Here is a 17558-nt window from a genome sequence, read left to right as displayed (position 1 = left end):
GCTCAGCTAACTGCGGTGCAGGGTGAGGGACTTCAAGACTCAGGTGAGCTCAGTTGACGACAGTGTAGGGTGAGGGGCTTCGGGAATCAGGTGAGCTCAGCTGACAGCACTGCAGGGTGTGGGCTTCGAGACTAAGGTGAGCTCAGCTGACAGCGGTGCAGGGTGAGGGGCTTCAAAACTCAGGTGAACTCAGCTGACAGGGGTCGCGGGGTGAGGGCCTTCAAGACTTTGGTGACCTCAGCTGACAGCGGTGCATGTTGAGGGCTTCGAGACTTAGGTGAGCTCAGCTGACAGGGGTCGCGGGGTGAGGGGCTTAAGGACTTAGGTGACCTCAGCTGACATGGGTCAAAGGATGAGGGGCTTTGAGACTCAGGTGAGCTCAGCTGACAGAGTTGCAGGGTGAGAGGCTTCGAGACTCAGGTGAGCTCAGCTGACAGCTGTACCGTGTGAGGGGCTTCAAGACTCAGTTGAGCTCAGCTGACAGGGGTCACAAGGTGAGGAGCTTTGAGACTCAGGTGAATTTAGCTGACAGCGGTGCAGGGTGAGGGGCTTTGAGACTCAGGTGAGGTCAGAAGACAGCGGTGCAGGGTGAGAGTCTTCAAGACTCAGGGGAGCTCAGCTGACAGGGGTCGCAGGTGAGGGGCTTTGAGACTCAGGTGAGCTCAGCTGACAGGGGTCGCAGGGTGAGGGGCTTTGAGACTTAAGTGAGCTCAGCCGACATCAGTGCAGGGTGAGGGGCTTCAAGACTCATGTGAGCTCAGCTGACAGAGGTGCAGGGTGAGGGGCTTTGAGACTCAAGTGAGCTCAGTTGACAGCGGTGCCGGTGTTAGGGGCTTCGAGACTCAGATGAGCTCAGCCGACAGCAGGGCAGAGGGAGGGGCGTCAAGCCTCAGGGGAGCTCAGCTGACATGGCAGCAGGGGGAGGGGCTGTGAGACTCAGGTGAGCTCAGCTGACAGGGGTCGCAGGGTGATGGGCTTCGAGACTCACGTGAGCTCAGCTGACAGCAGCTCAGGGTGAGGGGCTTCGAGACTCAGGTGAGCTCAGCTGACAGCGGAGCCGGTGTGAGGGTCTTCGAGACTCAGGTGAGCTCAGCCGACAGCAGTGCAGGGGGAGGGGCGTCAAGCCTCAGGTGAGTTCAGCTGACAGGGGCAGCAGGGGGAGGGGCTTATAGACTCAGGTGAGCTTAGCTGACAGGGGCAGCAGGGGGAGGGGCTTCAAGCCTCAGGTGAGCTCAGCTGACAGGTGCAGCAGGGGAGGGGCTTCAAGCCTCAGGTGAGCTCAGCTGACAGGTGCAGCAGGGGAGGGGCTTCAAGCCTCATGTGAGCTCAGCTGACAGGCGCAGCAGGGGGAGGGGCTTCAAGCCTCAGGTAAGCTCAGCTGACAGGGGCAGCAGGGGGAGGGGCTTCAAGCCTCAGGTGAGCTCAGCTGACAGGCGCAGCAGGGGAGGGGCTTCAAGCCTCAGGTGAGCTTAGCTGACAGGGGCAGCAGGGGGAGGGGCTTCAAGCCTCAGGTGAGCTCAGCTGACAGGGGTCGCAGGGGAGGGGCTTCAAGCCTCAGGTGAGCTCAGCTGACAGGGGCAGCAGGGGGAGGGGCTTATAGACTCAGGTGAGCTTAGCTGACAGGGGCAGCAGGGGGAGGGGCTTCAAGCCTCATTTGACCTCAGCTGACAGGGGTCGCAGGGGGAGGGGCTTCAAGCCTCAGGTGAGCTCAGCTGACAGGCGCAGCAAGGGAGGGGCTTCAAGCCTCAGGTGAGCTTAGCTGACAGGGGCAGCAGGGGGAGGGGCTTCAAGCCTCAGGTGAGCTCAGCTGCTAGGCGCAGCAGGGGATGGGCTTCAAGCCTCAGGTGAGCTCAGCTGACAGGCGCAGCAGGGGAGGGGCTTCAAGCCTCAGGTGAGCTCAGCTGACAGGGGTCGCAGGGGTGGGGCTTCAAGCCTCAGGTGAGCTCAGCTGACAGCGGTCGCAGGGGCGGGGCTTATAGACTCAGGTGAGCTCAGCTGACAGGCGCAGCAGGGGAGGGGCTTCAAGCCTCAGGTGAGCTCAGCTGACAGCGGTCGCAGGGGAGGGGCTTCAAGCCTCAGGTGAGCTCAGCTGACAGGGGTCGCAGGGGATGGGCAGGCATTCAGATATGCTGTTCATTTCATGAAGACACCTCAAGTCTGAGTGTGAGACCAGTGCTGGAAAAGAAGGGGATCCCACTGGATCCCAGCTCCAGCATTGATTTCTTGCCAGATCTGAGAACCCACCAACCCAGAGGAACCTGCTGTATTTGTCCTGGTGCCATGTTTTCGACACAGGACACTTTCCAGCAGCTCCTGCTCTGTGTCTGCATTTCATTCTTAGCAGCAACACACGGGCGGTGTGAAGGAGTTCTTATTTACACATCCAGATGGGCCCGAAACAAAAGCCTGATTTAAAGGGCTCTCAGCCCCTCTTTTGCTCGAGTACAACCCAGATGACAGCTAGCTGGAACCCAACACCTGGACCCAAAGCAAAGGAAGAAACCAAAGGTGCAGATCATGTTATCTCTTCACAAGTTCTTAAGAGAAACTATGACTTGGAGGCAGATGTTTTACTTTGTTAAACTCCCCATGTAAGAGATGTGTTTGCACCATAAGAATGCAAGATGTATTTGCTGTTTGAATAATTACACCCAGTTTGATGTACATGGCATCCACTGTTTTTTGTTATTTAAATCTTTTACAGCGCACTGATTCTAGTGTAGGATGTGAAAGCGCTTTACATCACACAAAGGCACAATAAATTATACATGTGTGTAAATCAAAGTACAGGAAATGTTTGCAAAACAAAGAGGGTTATAAGTGATAAGGTGTAGGAATCACATATCAGCCATACATGTAGACATTACATGATAGGAGTGAATGGTTGAGAAAAACAAAACATCAGGATTTAAAACTCAATGCAGTGATTCAGGGGGTCTGTACTAAACATACTTGATTACTTCCCAAAGGAAACCTTTTTGCAATTTTAGAATAACAACCGATTGACAAAAACCAATAAAGATCTAAACCCAAGACTTAAAGTCTGCAAAGCTCCTTGGTGTTACTGAGCTATATTAGAAGTCTTGTAACTTATGAAATGGAAGTAACAAGATGACCTCACTCTCAAAAGCAGTAGCCCACTTATGTATCTAGCTAAAAAATATATTTGTGAACCACACAATGTTCTTTGCAGCAGGAACATTTACCGTCTGTGCTACTTCATGAGTCAAAGCTGTGGCTGGACAAAAAGGGAGTCATCTTACTGCCATTATAAACCCCTCAAAGGTGCTGGGCAAACAATGATCCCTGCAGCAGGTGTCTTAACCCTGTAAGATATTTAAAAATGCAACCTTTTTGAATTCCAATTAAGTTATCTATAACAGATTTAATGCCCCACATCTCCTTGTTGCCAATTTCTTTGCATCTGTTTTAAAATAAGATATGTATATACGTTGATTATCAGGCTGTGTTTTTCAAGCTCCACCCCTCGTGACTTCACCCCCTTTCCTCTGTCAATCCTGGACCCCCAATGTATCAGTAGTTCAGCAGGTGCAGTGCACCGGAGCCGAGGGTGTTAATAGCACAATGCACCCAAATTACGATTGCATTTTACTGTCCACCCAGTGGGAATGGTGGAAAAGGGAAACACACGCCCCCACCCTCGCCGGATCTGCCGCAAAAATAAGGAACTTCCTCCCACCCTCAACGAGAGCAGTCACCTCATTCGGGCTTTTCAAGAAGGAAGTGAAATCCATTCTACTAGACAAGCGTGTTTCATAAGAGCACTCTGCTGCACCTGTCACTCATCCTGTTTATATTGAATCATGATATGTGTGCACCCTGCTCTTCGACTTCTATGTGCGGCGTGCCACAAGAGACTGATGCTTTCCTGTCCCGAGACCCTCATCAGCTCTCTTTGTACAGCGCTCTGATACCACGATGGTCATGTTTGCCTTTTATAAAAAACTCTGGGGCAGGTTTACAATAAGTGGTGCATCCCTGCATATCAGCAGGGATGCGCCAGTTATTGTGCACCGCAGCTCCGCCACCCTGGATGCGTCGCATTTACAATGCGGCGCTCCATGGGGCCAAAACGGCACAGATGTGTGACGCATCTGTGCCGTAAAGGCGCGCATTGCTGGAGTCGCGTCGCAAGCGCGTCGCAGCTCCAGCAATGCTCTGAGGGGCCCTATCTTTACAATGCTGCGTCAATCCTTATGCCTGCTTCAAGCAGGCGCAGGGTTTTGACTCAGCATGGGCCCAAAAGTGACTCAGTGAAATCTTGTAGATTTCACTCGGCCACTTTTAGGAGGCGTTCCTGCGGCGGAACGCCCCCCCCGCGCAGGAACGCCCCCCCGCGCAGGACCGCCTCTTCTGGCGCAGGGCTTTACAACGTGTCACATCTGGGAGATGCGTCACGTTATAAATACCCCGCAACATGGCGCATCTTTTGCCATGCCGCTGCATCACAAAAGAGACGCAACGGCGGCGTAAAAGAGGCGCAAGGGCCTTGTAAATCTGCCCCTCTAAATCAATAACTAAATATAAATAAAAGGGAGTGTAGTGAATGCGGGGGGGATTTTACCTCACTTGCACTAGAGCCTCTGGCACCGTCGCTACGCCACTGTCCTGTGTCAGTCCGCAGTCTCTAGGTGCCATCCAGGGGGGGTAAAGCTGGTCCGAGATGGGCTCGGCCACCCCCCGAGGAGACAAGCAGCCCATTGGAGGAGGCAGTCTCTGGAGGGACAAGGCCGGTCTGTGTCCTGTACTAAAGCAGTGATGGGCAGCAGATGGAAAGCGCTGATTGGGCAGGTGAATGAAGTCTATAGGTCATGGGTGAGCAGGCCTACTGGTGGAATGGATCTCAGCGGGCACCTGGGGAGGAGGGTACATGTGTGTATCCGGTACTTCTACAGCGTGAACCGAAGTGAGGGCAGCGGGTGATGTACCTCAGAGGGGTTTCACGGGCAGGGTCAGTCATGAGTGGGTCATACTCCTCTCCAGGTACCCCCAGTTATTTTGCACCATATCTTTTAGCTCCCCCAATGCACTCCTCATATTTACCCTCATTTTCATTGTTGCCCAGTTGTAAAGATTCTCCCCTGGGTGTGTCCTTGCGTTGGGACGCCCCTCATGGCCTTGCTGTTGACCTCTATAATACATTTCATTCATTTATGCTCCCAAAGTTTCTCTCTTCCAAGTTTCCAGTAAGATGTGCAGTTGGTGGTTCTTTTCAGAGGATGCAGGCTGTGTCACTTGAGATGCACTGGTGTGGAGTGCTTTAAACAGGCGTCCTCAGCTGACCTCGCTTGTTCTCCCTCTCAGGGCTCTCTTCGGCCGGTCTGCAGTGTGGAACATGCAAAGGATGCTTCGAGGCGCTGTGCTGCTGTCCGCTCTGTGTGTCGTCATGTCTGGTGAGTTCTGATGAGCAAGATGACCCAAGGGAAAAAAGCTCCTTGGGCCAATCAGAATGCTCTTTTTTTAAACTGGCGCCCCCACTAGACTCTTGAGAGCCTCCTGCGACCCAACCGTCCAGATATACAAATATTTCTAGACCTTAATTTCTCAAAAACTACTCAACAGATTTCCACCAAATCACAAAATGCACAATCTGCGGATCAAGCTCCAGCTTCCTGACAAATTTTGTTTAGTTCGATTATGTCCTGCCAAAAAGAGTCTATGGAAAATGCATGGGGATTTTGCATTTTGTGACCCCCCACTTATTCTCAACTCCTGCTTGACAGATCACCCCGAAACCTTCCAGGCACAAACTAGGCAGCAAAGAGCACTTTTTGGAAAGTTTTGTGGAGATTCATCAAACAGTGACAAATGTATCAGCAAAAACCCCACATTTCCTATGGAAACACGATCCTGACTATTTACTATTACTTCGCACAACGCTGCACAGCAAAGAAGTTGCGGCGCTGCATGAACGGGATAGAACAGAAGTGCTCCATATTCACAAAGATATGGAGTATATCTGCTCTCTCCTTGCTCTGGCTGCTGCTGAGCACCAATGCAGGCCCCTTTGCACCGTAGTGCACCATTGTGCAAAGGAGCCTGCGTGACCGTCAGGATTGTTTCTGTGCAGGAACGGGCACCCTTCTGCACAGAAAGCAATCCTTAGAGGCGTGTTCCTCTTTCTATGTCTGCTGCAGAATGAAGCACATGTGGAAAGAGGAATTAACAAGCGGAAATAGAGCTATTTCTCCACGTTACGCCTCTGTCTGGAAGGCACACCACTTTGGTGCAAACACAGGTTTACAAGTCTTTGCAAATCTAAGTTTGCTTAAAAAAACATACATGAATGGATTTGAACATGCGTGATCCACCTGTGTAATGCCTACCCGGTGCAAAGTTAAGCAAGCAAACACTATGCTGAGGCTGTGCCACATTGTGAACCCGAACTGGTGACAGCCCATTGGTGAACAGCGGATCAGCTCTTGAACACTACCGCAGACCCACCTTTCACTGTTGGTGGCCGACCAGGCTTCAGTGTCAAGGGGCCAGGGACAGAGGCCCCGTATAAATGCTTGCTTTTTTACCAAAACCTAGATTTACTTAGACTTGTAAACCTGTGTTTGCACCAAAGTGGTGTGCCTACCCGATAGAGGCGTAACGTGGAGAAATAGCTCTATTTCCGCTTGTTAATTCCTCTTTCCACATGTGCTTCATTCTGCAGCAGACATAGAAAGAGGAACACGCCTCAGCCTTACCAAGAACAAGAACCTCAGTTTTTTCACCATTCAGTTTTAAAAGATTGGCGTACATCCAAGACGCCACTTTAGTTAGCCCTATCCTAAGGGCCGAAGGCTCTGCGGTCTTCCCAGCTGAAAGAGAGAAAATAATCTGGGTGTCGTCGGCATAAGAAAAAATGGACAACCCAGATTCCTCTACAATAGCTGCTAGGGGTCTGACATAAACATTAAATAACAAGGGACTAAGAATAGAACCCTGCGGGACCCCATAAGGTGAAGAGTAGATCTTTGAGCTGACAGTAGATGAAAAAACCTGAAAGGTACGATTCGTTAGAAATTAAGTCAGCCAATTTGGAGCAGCGCCCATTACTCCTATGGATCGGAGGGATTGTATTAGTACGGCGTGGGAGACCGTATCGAAGGCCGCACTCAAGTCCAATAGTACCAAGGCCACCCGCATCCATATTCATACGAAGCATTTCCGTAACACCTAAAAGCGTTGTCTCAGTTGAAGAACCGGTCCTGAAGCCGGATTGGGAGGGGTGGAGAAGCCCGTTAGTTTCGACGAACTGGGATAACTGGATGTTAATATGTGTCTCTAAAAACTTCAAGAGGGCAGGAAGCAAAGAAATAGGTCGATAGTTGGAAGGAAGTGCCGGGTCCGTGTTAGCTTTTTTCAACAACGGAACCACCATAGCGTGCTTCCAGTCGGCGGGGAAGGAAGACTCCATTAGGGATGTATTAAGAAGTTCCAGAATGCGTTGAAGGGCTGGCTGTTTCAGCTGTTGTAGTATAGTGATAAGGAGGGTATCACGCGGGGATCCAGAGTGAGTCTTATTAAGGAGTAATTTGAGCAAGGTCATGTCAAGAAGTGACCAGGTGTTAAGTATGTTTCCCCGGTCAGAAGCGGGGATACCTGGGCAATCGCGCGGAGTCTAGATTGAGCCGAGATCGAGGCGGGCAGAGAATTCGAAAGAGGGATGTTGCCACCCAATGCAGAGTATATAGTTTCCACTTTATGAAGAAAAAACTGAGCAAGGTCATCGCATTGCATTGTGTTTAGACTGGGAGGAGCTGAGCAGTAGCAGCACCCGCTAGTTCTTTGACCATTTTGAAAAGGGTTTTAGGACAATTATTAGCCCCTGTAATGGTAGAGGAGACAAAGTTGGCACGAGCGGACCCACAGTGGGAGTGCTACCCTCTTTTAGCTAACATATACGCAGCTTTTGCATCAGGCGCATAGACCTTACGCCACCGTCTTTCCATATTTTTGCATTTAGTTTTTTCCCTCTTTAGCTCTTCTGAAAACCACCGGGCAGGAGGGCGGTGGATGTTTAATTTCCTGGATGAAACCGGCCAACAGATGTCCAGTGCTGATTGAATCCAGCCTTGAAAGGCCGCCAGGTCTTAGTCAAATATATTTTTAAAGATGGGGGCATTAGCTGAAAGAAAAAGGTTAAATTTAGCCATGTACAAATCTTTCCAATTTCTAATAGATTTTTTTTGCTCTGTCGCTCCATTTATATGAGAGACAAGGGACCGCAAGCGAAAAACTCACTAAAAAGTGAAAGGACCAACACAGGGGAGTAGCGGCTGGGCAATGAAAGCAAGGTAGATTTTGAAAGATAGGGTCAAGCGAATGACCAGCTTTATGGTTAGGGCCCGAATTTTAAAGTAAGATATTCATAGCAGCCAAGTCAGAGATAAAGGTGCTGCTAACGGCGCAGTCAGGGTCTTCCAGATGGAGATTCAGATCTCCTAGCATTGTAAAGTTGGCCGAGCTGAGAAGAAGAGGGATAATAAGACCAGGAAAATGTAAGGCCCACAGGCCTGATGGCCCTGGTGGGCGGTAGAGCAGTATCCCAGAGAAGGAAAAAAGAGGTGTCAGGAGTAATTCAAACACTGCTGCCTTGCAGCCAGGGACAAGCAGTTCATCAAACTTACAACTAAAGACCTTTTTAAAAATAATAGCGATCCCTCCACCAATTCTGTCTTCTCGGTCTTTCCGGACTATGGTATAGTTAGATGGCAGTGCTTTAGCTATATCAGGGCCAGAGCTAGCATTCAACCATGTCTCGGTCAGGAAGATCGCGTCAGGCTGAGAGTGCACAAGTAGATCAAATACGTCAGCCTGGTGTTTCGGGAGGGAACAACAGTTAATAATATAAAATGAGAAATTGTTAGTGGGAGATTGTTTTGAATTCGGCTTGTGCTCAGTATGCCGACTCAACGCAGCATTGGCTGTGATAACACAGTCAGATTCTAATGTGATTGTGTGTTGCATGAAGTATCTGAAAATTTGCCCCCAAGTGATTGTCAATCGAGACGGGGGCTCCTGCCTATGCTTACCGCTTGTAGTGTAATACTAATGGTATACATTGCGCGGCCTGTCACGCGATGTATACTCGCGCTGTTGCGCGTGTTATAAACATGTTATTAATTGAATGGTAACACTCGCGCATGGACGGCTGTTCTGCGGTTGGCTATTGTCACCGTTGGCTTTACCGCAGAGCAGACGCTTCATGATCGGGTGGAGTTTTGATCTTCAATAAACTGGATTATTCACATAAACAAGCATTGGAAATGCAATAGGTCTCGCAGCATTAGAGTTAGTGCTTTTAGAATTGTTTATGGGTTTTTTTGTAAATCTTTAGCATTTTTGTTTCCTGTAGCCAATGCTAAAGAATTACAAATAAAAAAAGCCATAAACAATTCTAAAAGCTCTAACTCAAATGCTCCGAGACCTATTGCACTGTGTGAGGGTGAGGGGTTGAGGGTGAGTGAGGGTGAGGGTGGGTGAGGGTGAGTGAGGGTGAGTGAGGGTGAGTGAGGGGTTGAGGGTGAGTGAGGGGTTGAGGGTGAGTGAGGGGTTGAGGGTGAGTGAGGGGTTGAGGGTGAGTGAGAGTGAGGGTGAGTGAGGGTGAGGGTGAGTGAGGGTGAGTGTGAGTTAGGGTGAGGGGTTGAGGGTGGGTGAGGGTGAGGGGTTGAGGGTGAGTGAGGATGAGTGAGGGTGAGTGAGGGGTTGAGGGTGAGTGAGGGTGAGTGAGGGTGAGTGAGAGTGAGTGAGAGTGAGGGTGAGTGAGGGGTTGAGGGTGAGTGAGGGTGAGGGGTTGAGGGTGAGGGGTTGAGGGTGAGGGGTTGAGGGTGAGGGGTTGAGGGTGAGTGAGGGTGAGTGAGTGAGGGTGAGGGGTTGAGGGTGAGTGAGTGAGGGTGAGGGGTTGAGGGTGAGTGAGAGTGAGGGGTTGAGGGTGAGGGGTTGAGGGTGAGGGGTTGAGGGTGAGGGGGTGAGGTGTTGAGGGTGAGGGGTTGAGGGTGAGGGCGAGTGAGGGTGAGGGGGTGAGGGGTTGAGGGGGTGAGGGTGAGGGGTTGAGGGTGAGTGAGTGAGGGTGAGTGAGGGTGAGGGGTTGAGGGGGAGGGGTTGAGGGGGAGGGGTTGAGGGTGAGTGAGGGTGAGGGGTTGAGGGTGAGTGAGGGTGAGGGTGAGTGGGGGGTTGAGGGTGAGTGAGGGTGAGTGAGGGTGAGGGGTTGAGGGTGAGTGAGGGTGAGGGGTTGAGGGTGAGTGAGGGTGAGTGAGGGTGAGGGGTTGAGGGTGGGTGAGGATGAGTGAGGGTGAGGGTGGGTGAGGGTTTGAGGGTGAGTGAGGGTGAGGGGTTGAGGGTGAGTGAGGGTGAGTGAGGGTGAGGGTGAGTGAGGGTGAGTGAGGGTGAGTGAGGGTGAGTGAGGGTGAGTGAGGGTGAGGGGTTGAGGGTGAGGGGTTGAGGGTGAGTGAGGGTGAGTGAGGGTGAGGGGTTGAGGGTGAGTGAGGGTGAGGGGGTGAGTGAGGGTGAGGGGTTGAGGGTGGGTGAGGGTGAGTGAGGGTGAGGGGTTGAGCAGAGTTAAGGGGGCATGCTGGGACAGAGGGGAAAGAAAGGCCCTGAGAAGAAAGAGGGACAGACGGGCTAGCAGAGGGGGATAACAGGGGTGGGGTGGGGGGAAGAGAAGATGGCAGTGAAGGCGGGAGGCTGTCAGAGGGAGCCTGGTTGACGAGCTGGGAGAGAGGGTGAGAGAGACGGCAGGATGAGAGAGAGGGTGAGAGGATGGAAGAGAGATGGCCGGATGGGAGAGAGATGGCAGGATGGGAGGGAGATGTCAGGATGTGAGAGAGATGGCTGGATAGGAGGATAGGCGAGAGGGCGTCAGGCAGACAGAGAGAGAGAGAGTGGGAGGAGCAGTGACTCTGTTACAGACAGATCGAGGGAAGAAGGGAGAGAGGTGAGGGGAGGGAGAAACGGCGGCCGCGATTACTGACACTTCAGGAGAGAGGGCGCGTGAGGAGAGCTGAGAGTGACAATGTCAACAAAGGACGGGAGGGCATGAAGAAAGGAGACCCCCTTGCAGAGGTGACGGGCAGAGAAGAAGAGACAGCGACTGGTGAAGGGTCATAGACAGAGGGCAATGGGAGAGAAAGGCGACATTGGCAGGGAGAGAGAGCAGTGATGGAAACACAGTTCATTAGACAGGAAGCAGGAGATCAGCCGCCTGCAGGAGGAGTGATTCACCGCGGCGGCACAACGGAGCCTGTGTGCAGCGGCAGCGGCGGGCCGAAGGCCTGCTTGTTTTGGAACAGACGTATTGCATTGAAAAAATAAAGTTTACGAGGGCTTGAACCGGAGCTCAGCGACCGCTGCTCTATTTTAAGAAGCGTCTCGCGCTGTCACATAGACGCAGGCAGCGCGAGGCGCGTCTTTGCTCGCTGAAATGGTTTGCGAGATGTTTGTCACGAGCAAATGTAGCGCCTTGAAATAATAACGGGGCACTGCGCTGAAATGTTGTGTAAATCAGTGTGCATAAAAAAGGTGGCGTTCTGAATTGAAAATGTACATACTGGCTGGTTTGTCACTCCTTGATTCTGGTGGTGAAAACGCTAACAAGACGAAGAGAGCGAGAGTGAGCTGGCCCTGGAAACGCCTCCCCTCCCTGCTGTTTGTTTCAACAGAAAGAGGAGAGGAACAAGACGGAGGGAAGAGAGGGGAGGGGGGAGGAGAAATGCGACACGGCGGGAAGGGGAGGGGGCGGAGCGGGTAAAATAAACAAGACGGAGGGAAGAGAGGGGAGGGGGGAGGAGAAATGCGACACGGCGGGAAGGGGAGGGGGCGGAGCGGGTAAACAAAGACGGACGTGCACGCGCTTTTAAGCTCAATGCGCATGCGCATTGAGCTTAAAAGTCACGGGCACTGCAAGGAATCGCCACGATTCCTTGCAGTGTGGATAAAGAGTGGATAAGTCCCAATACTCTCGCCTTGCTCGATGCGCATGCGCATCGACAGGCGAGACCTAAAAAGGACTCGCTCTTACTTCCTTTGAGCTTGTTACATTTGGCGATGATCGGGAAATCGCTCCACCCGCACAAACGCAAGAAATTATTGATTTAATTACCTGATTCGAATTTCTCGAACACCACCTGCACCTGGATATCATCCTGGTAAGAGTAATATATCATTTACTCGAAGACGGTATGTTCTGTGTATAAGTCGTGAAGCGTGATTGGTAAGCCACACGCTTTTCATTGGCTTATGAATTTTGGAGGCGTGTCTGGAGATATCCTCGCATCTAACTGGATGACTGACTGATTTTATTGGGATCTCCTTCACGATTGGCTCGTGACAATCAGCAGTAACGAATTAAAAAGTTACCAATGCATCGTGTGAATGTCTTATACTGGCGCATCGTTACAGCTATGCGCACGCTTAATTTAATTGGAAGCTCTTCGGATTTATTGCATTTAAGCGTACAGTTACAGCAATACACACGCTTACTTCTTAAGCTGTTATTTCTTTAATATAAAGGCGTGTCTCTACAGCGATACGCACGTTTGCTTTTCGAGTGGTTTTTCAAAATAAAAGTCAAGGCGCATTCCTTGAGCGATACGCACGCTTGCCTAAAAATTAATTGTTTCATTATATCTACGATTCAAAAGGTTTTTTCCACTTAAATGACTTCAATAAGAAGCGTATTGTTACAGCGATACGCACGCTTATCTGCTAATTGATTACTTCATTGTTTTGTGTTACACTGATTTACAATTTGATTAGTTCAATTTAGAGTGTATTCTTAATACAATTTACACGCTAGTTTACTAATTGATTGTGCCATTATAATTCGCCAACAAAAATACTCTGTGATTATAATTGATCTTTATTTTAAACATTTGGAGTAACAATTTTATGTGATCTTGGCAATTAATTATTGTATTAGTCTAGTAGTGGTTATGGCAAACAACCAATGGCATCAAATTACTCAGCCACCCCCTATTCTAAGTAAACCAGGGACCCCAGATATTATTTGGCCTGAATGGTTTGGTTTATTTTAGAATCATCTGGTCGCAATTGATGCTTCAGAATATTCTCCTCAATGCAAGTTTGCGATTCTTTTTGGATGCCTTGGCCAAGCTGCACAAATAATATTTAAAAGCATTACTCCTATTGCTCCTCCTCCAACTCAAGTTGAAAGTGGTGATAATTCATGGAATGTTTACATTGAGCTGTTGCTAGGTTGAAGAAACAGTTTTGTGATGAACCAAATATTATGCTTGAACGTCATAATTTTTATGCAAGGAAACAAAAAGAAGAGGAGAAAGTGGAAGAGTATTTTTCTGATCTTAGAGTTCTAAATATTACATGTGATTTTGACCCATCACCAGACAAATTCATCAGAGACCAATTTGTGTTTAATTGTGTATCAAGAAAAATTAAACAAAGGATTTTAGATTGTAAAAATCCTTCTTTAAATTAAGTAATTGATCTTGCCTTAAGTATTGAGCGATCTACCTTAACAAGTAAGGTAGTGATGGACTCTCCTAAGCAAGGAGTAAATATGGTTGACTCTTCTGACTGTGAACAAGAGAGAACTATTTGTGCAATCAACACGAAAAGCAAAACACAGTTTGTCCCTAAACCTGCTCAGAAGAAACAACTTATATTCTGTTATAGATGTGGCTCTAAGAATCACATAGGCAATGCTCCAAACTGCCCAGCACTAAAAAAACGTTGTACAATTTGTAAAAAAAATTGGTCACTTTCAAGGAGTGTGCAGATTTGCTAGAAAACCTCCAAATGTTAATTTTATTGAACAGGATGTTGATGAATGCTCAAATTCTTTCAACAATATTGTTGTGACTCTAGATTGTAATGGGGATGTTGACTCTATCAATGGACCTTTATGTTCTGCAATAATGGATAGCATTCTTTGCAGGTAAAGGCAGATCCTGGTTCTCCATTCACAATTTTAAGAGACTCAGGGCCAGATGTAGGTGGCCATTTACCGGCCGGTAAAGGACGATTTCGGCCGTTACCGACCGGTAAATGGGTGTTTGGGATGTAGGGGGCCAATTTTACCGATTCGATAAATTTATTGAATCAGTAAATTTACAGAATCGGTAAAATACTGAATCGGTATTTTTACCGATTCGGTAACTTCTAGATGTAGGTGGGACTCTTCTGAGTCCCAAAGGCCTTTCAGATTCGGTATTTTACCACCCAATCCAATTGGGTGGTAAAATACCGAATCCAGGTGTGCATGCACATGTGTGCATGCACACCTATGCCATGTGACAGACAGACATGCCCTTAGGGCATGTCTGTGTGCCACATGACACACATGCCTGTATTTAGGGTGCTAGAGGGTGTCAAAGTGACACCCCCTGCACCCTTGCTGGAATCGGTATTTACCGAATCGGTAAATACCGATTCGGTAATGCCCATTGATTCCTATGGGCTTCATGGCCATAGGAATCAATGGGCATTACCGAATCGGTATTTACAGAATCGGTAAATACCGAATCTTAACGATTCGGTATTTACCGATTCCGTAATACCTACACCCCCCCCCTCTATTTTACCACTTCTTAAATACCGAATCAGTAAAATTCGGTATTTAAGAAGTGGTAAAATAAAATTACCTTCATCTAGGCCTCAACGTTTTATGAAAAATGGAATAGGAAAGTTGACCTAGTGAAATCTGATGTTAATCCCAAGGCATTTGGTGAAAAAGATATCAATATGATTGTTATTTTTCAGGTTTAGTTCAATGCCTAGGAAGAGAAATTGTAACTAAGATTTATGTCGCAGAGAAAGGAAAGAATATTGTGGGGTGGAAAGATATCGCTCGAATGGGTCTGTATCTGGTTCCTGGGGATGACAACCCTATTAAGGTTGGTGACTTACCCAAATACATTAAGAGTGATCTACCTGTCTACATAGTTGATTGTTCTAATTCTACAGCTACAGCTGTCCAGGATATCCTTTCTGAGTTCAAACTTGTTTTTAATGATATAGTTGGAAGCGTAAGAGGGTTTGAGCACAAAATCAGACTGATTCCCGGAGCATAACCCGTTGCACATAAAGTACGGGCGGTTCCCTTAAGTGTAAGGACTGAGTTAAAGAAAACATTGAAAGACTTATGTGATCAGGGTATCATAACAGCTATAAATTCATCACAATGGGTGGCCCCGATTGTGGTCGCCCGCTAAAAGACAGGAGAGATTAGGCTATGTGCGGACTTGCGCTCCCTAAATAAAAATATTATTGTGCACTGTTACCCACTCCCTAGGATACATGAGCTTCTTGCAAATATAGGGGAGGCTAGATGGTTTTCGCTGATTGACCTAAAATCAGTGTACCATCAAGTTTCATTGTCAAAAGAATCTCAAGAACTAACATCTTTTATTACCCCTTTTGGAGTTTTTAAGATTTTACGGCTCCCTTTCGGTTTAGCTTCAGCCGGACGCGTTTTCCAGAAACTTATGGATTTTTAATTTCAGGACATTACAGGGGTGCAAGCATATCTGATGATATCTTAGTTTTTGCAAAATCTTTAGAAGAACACAATACGATTCTAAAACGTGTCCTTTCAATTTTAATGTCCAGAAACATGACTGTCTGCAGCGACAAATGTAAATTTGCTGTAAATAAAATTGACTATTTGGGTCACACAGTATCAGATCAAGGTATTACTCCCAAGTTCTCTGTTATTAGAGCCATCGAGGATGCTAAACATCCAACAGATAAAGACGCTTTACGGTCTTTTCTTGGTTTAGCAGAATACTACGCTAGGTTCATCCCATCCTATTCTCAGTTAGTTGAGCCCTTAAGCCTTTGCGGAAGGGTTCCCGTTTCGTGTGGTCTGATGATTTAGACAGAATTTTTTGCGAAGTAAAAAAAATGATTGTGTCAGCTAAGGCCATACATGCTTTTAGAGAGGATGCCGTTTCCATTATTACAGTAGACGCTAGCATATCTGGCCTTGGTGCTGTACTTACCCAGAAAGTTGAAGGCCGTGAGCAAACTGTCGCATTTGCTTCTAGAGCACTGAAAGAGTTTGAGGCAAGATACAGCACTATAGAAAGAGAGGCATTGGCATGTGCATGGGCAGTTCACAAATTCAAAATGTATATTTGGGGAAGAAAATTTGAATTAGTCACTGATCACAAGCCCTTAGTTTATATTTTTAACAAATCAAATTCGGCTTCTATGTCAGCAAGGCTTATGAGGTTAGTCTCCAAATTACAAGAATTTAATTTTGTAGTAAGACATATCCAAGGTGGCAAGAATTTCCGAGTGGATTGTTTGTCCAGATTAGCTATGTCCAAGGATGATGAGGAGGATTTTCTGGTGGAGGACGTGGAATGTGTTACATTAGTGGATGCATTAAATGAAATAAGTAATATCATTTCTGAGAGTGACTGGAAGGCGGCTGCCATGGTAGATAATGTGTTACAGAAAGTTATTGATTATTCTACCCGTTGCTGGCCAAAACCCAGAGGATTGAGTGGAGGAGATTTGCGCAGATTTGCACAAGTCTCGGAGGAACTTTCTGTGGAGAATGGTATAGTTCGTAGGGGCGAAAAATGTGTTCCTCCCTTCAAACTTCATGATTCGATCATCAATAAGGCGCACCAAGGTCATTTAGGGGCGACTAAAACTGTTATGCGTATAAAACAACATTATTGCCTGCAATTGATAGTCAGGTCAGGAATTTAATTGATTCATGTCCTGAATGTTTGATGTCTGACAAACACTGGCGCACAGTAAAAGTTCCTTTACATCCGACTAAATTTCCTGATTCAGCTTGGGAGAAAGTTGGTGTTGATTTTTCTAGTCTGTATTCCATTCTGAATCAGGAAAATAAGTATGTAATTCTATTAATTGATTATTTTTCGAAGTGGATGTATTTCGAATTTGTGAAATCTCCAGATTCGGATTCTACTATTTCTTTTCTCAGAAGGGTTTTTGACTTGGAGGGGGCTCCGTAAATGATTGTCACAGACAATGGGACACATTTTGTCTCTGAAAAGATGTGTAGATTTCTGAAAGAATTTGACATCAAACAATTGAAAGTGGCTTTATATTCGCCGGCGTCTAATGGTCTAGTAGAGAGGGGGAACAAAGTAATTAAAGAAGGTGTACAGACAGCAGTATCATGTAATCTCAATGTGGAGAATTTTATCAAACAAAAAGTATGGCATTATAAGACATCTCCTCATTGTGTTACAGGGGTGTCTCCATGTTCTTTATTAAGAGGGAGAGAAAATCGTTCACTTCTATTTCCCTCCTGTGTAAGAAGTTGGCCTGGTATATGGTGTTCACTATTCTAGTGAGCACATTGCACCAGTCCAAACGACTCTTATGGTGATTGGCTGTAAGTCAACCTTATAGACCAGCTATCCTAGGAGTAGCATGGACAAAAACAGTCTTAGGCTAAACTCAAGAGGGCATGTGAAGCCAGCTGTTTTACCATATGCAATCTTTTTAAATACCAAATGAAAGGACACCACACAAGTTATATATTACAAAATATATGTATTTATTTCTAGAATAATCCCCTT

General features: G+C 47.6%; 1 protein-coding gene across 1 annotated transcript in view; it reads left to right on the top strand.

Moving 5' to 3' along the window:
- LOC147665981 (peptidoglycan-recognition protein SC2-like) overlaps positions 1 to 17558 on the top strand; it is a 108714-nt gene that overhangs the window by 67400 nt on the left and 23756 nt on the right. Inside the window, exon 2 of the mRNA XM_086949355.1 lies at positions 5326 to 5414. Coding sequence (XP_086805481.1) covers positions 5357 to 5414 — 58 coding nt within the window. The 5' untranslated portion in view covers positions 5326 to 5356. The remainder of the gene's footprint in view (positions 1 to 5325; positions 5415 to 17558) is intronic.

The sequence above is a fragment of the Lissotriton vulgaris genome, unplaced genomic scaffold (genome assembly GCF_964263255.1).
Source record: "Lissotriton vulgaris unplaced genomic scaffold, aLisVul1.2 SCAFFOLD_1444, whole genome shotgun sequence".
In the NCBI taxonomy this organism is placed as follows: Eukaryota; Metazoa; Chordata; class Amphibia; order Caudata; family Salamandridae; genus Lissotriton; species Lissotriton vulgaris.
Note: the sequence above shows the minus strand (reverse complement) of the source record. Positions and strands in the feature narration are given on the sequence as shown.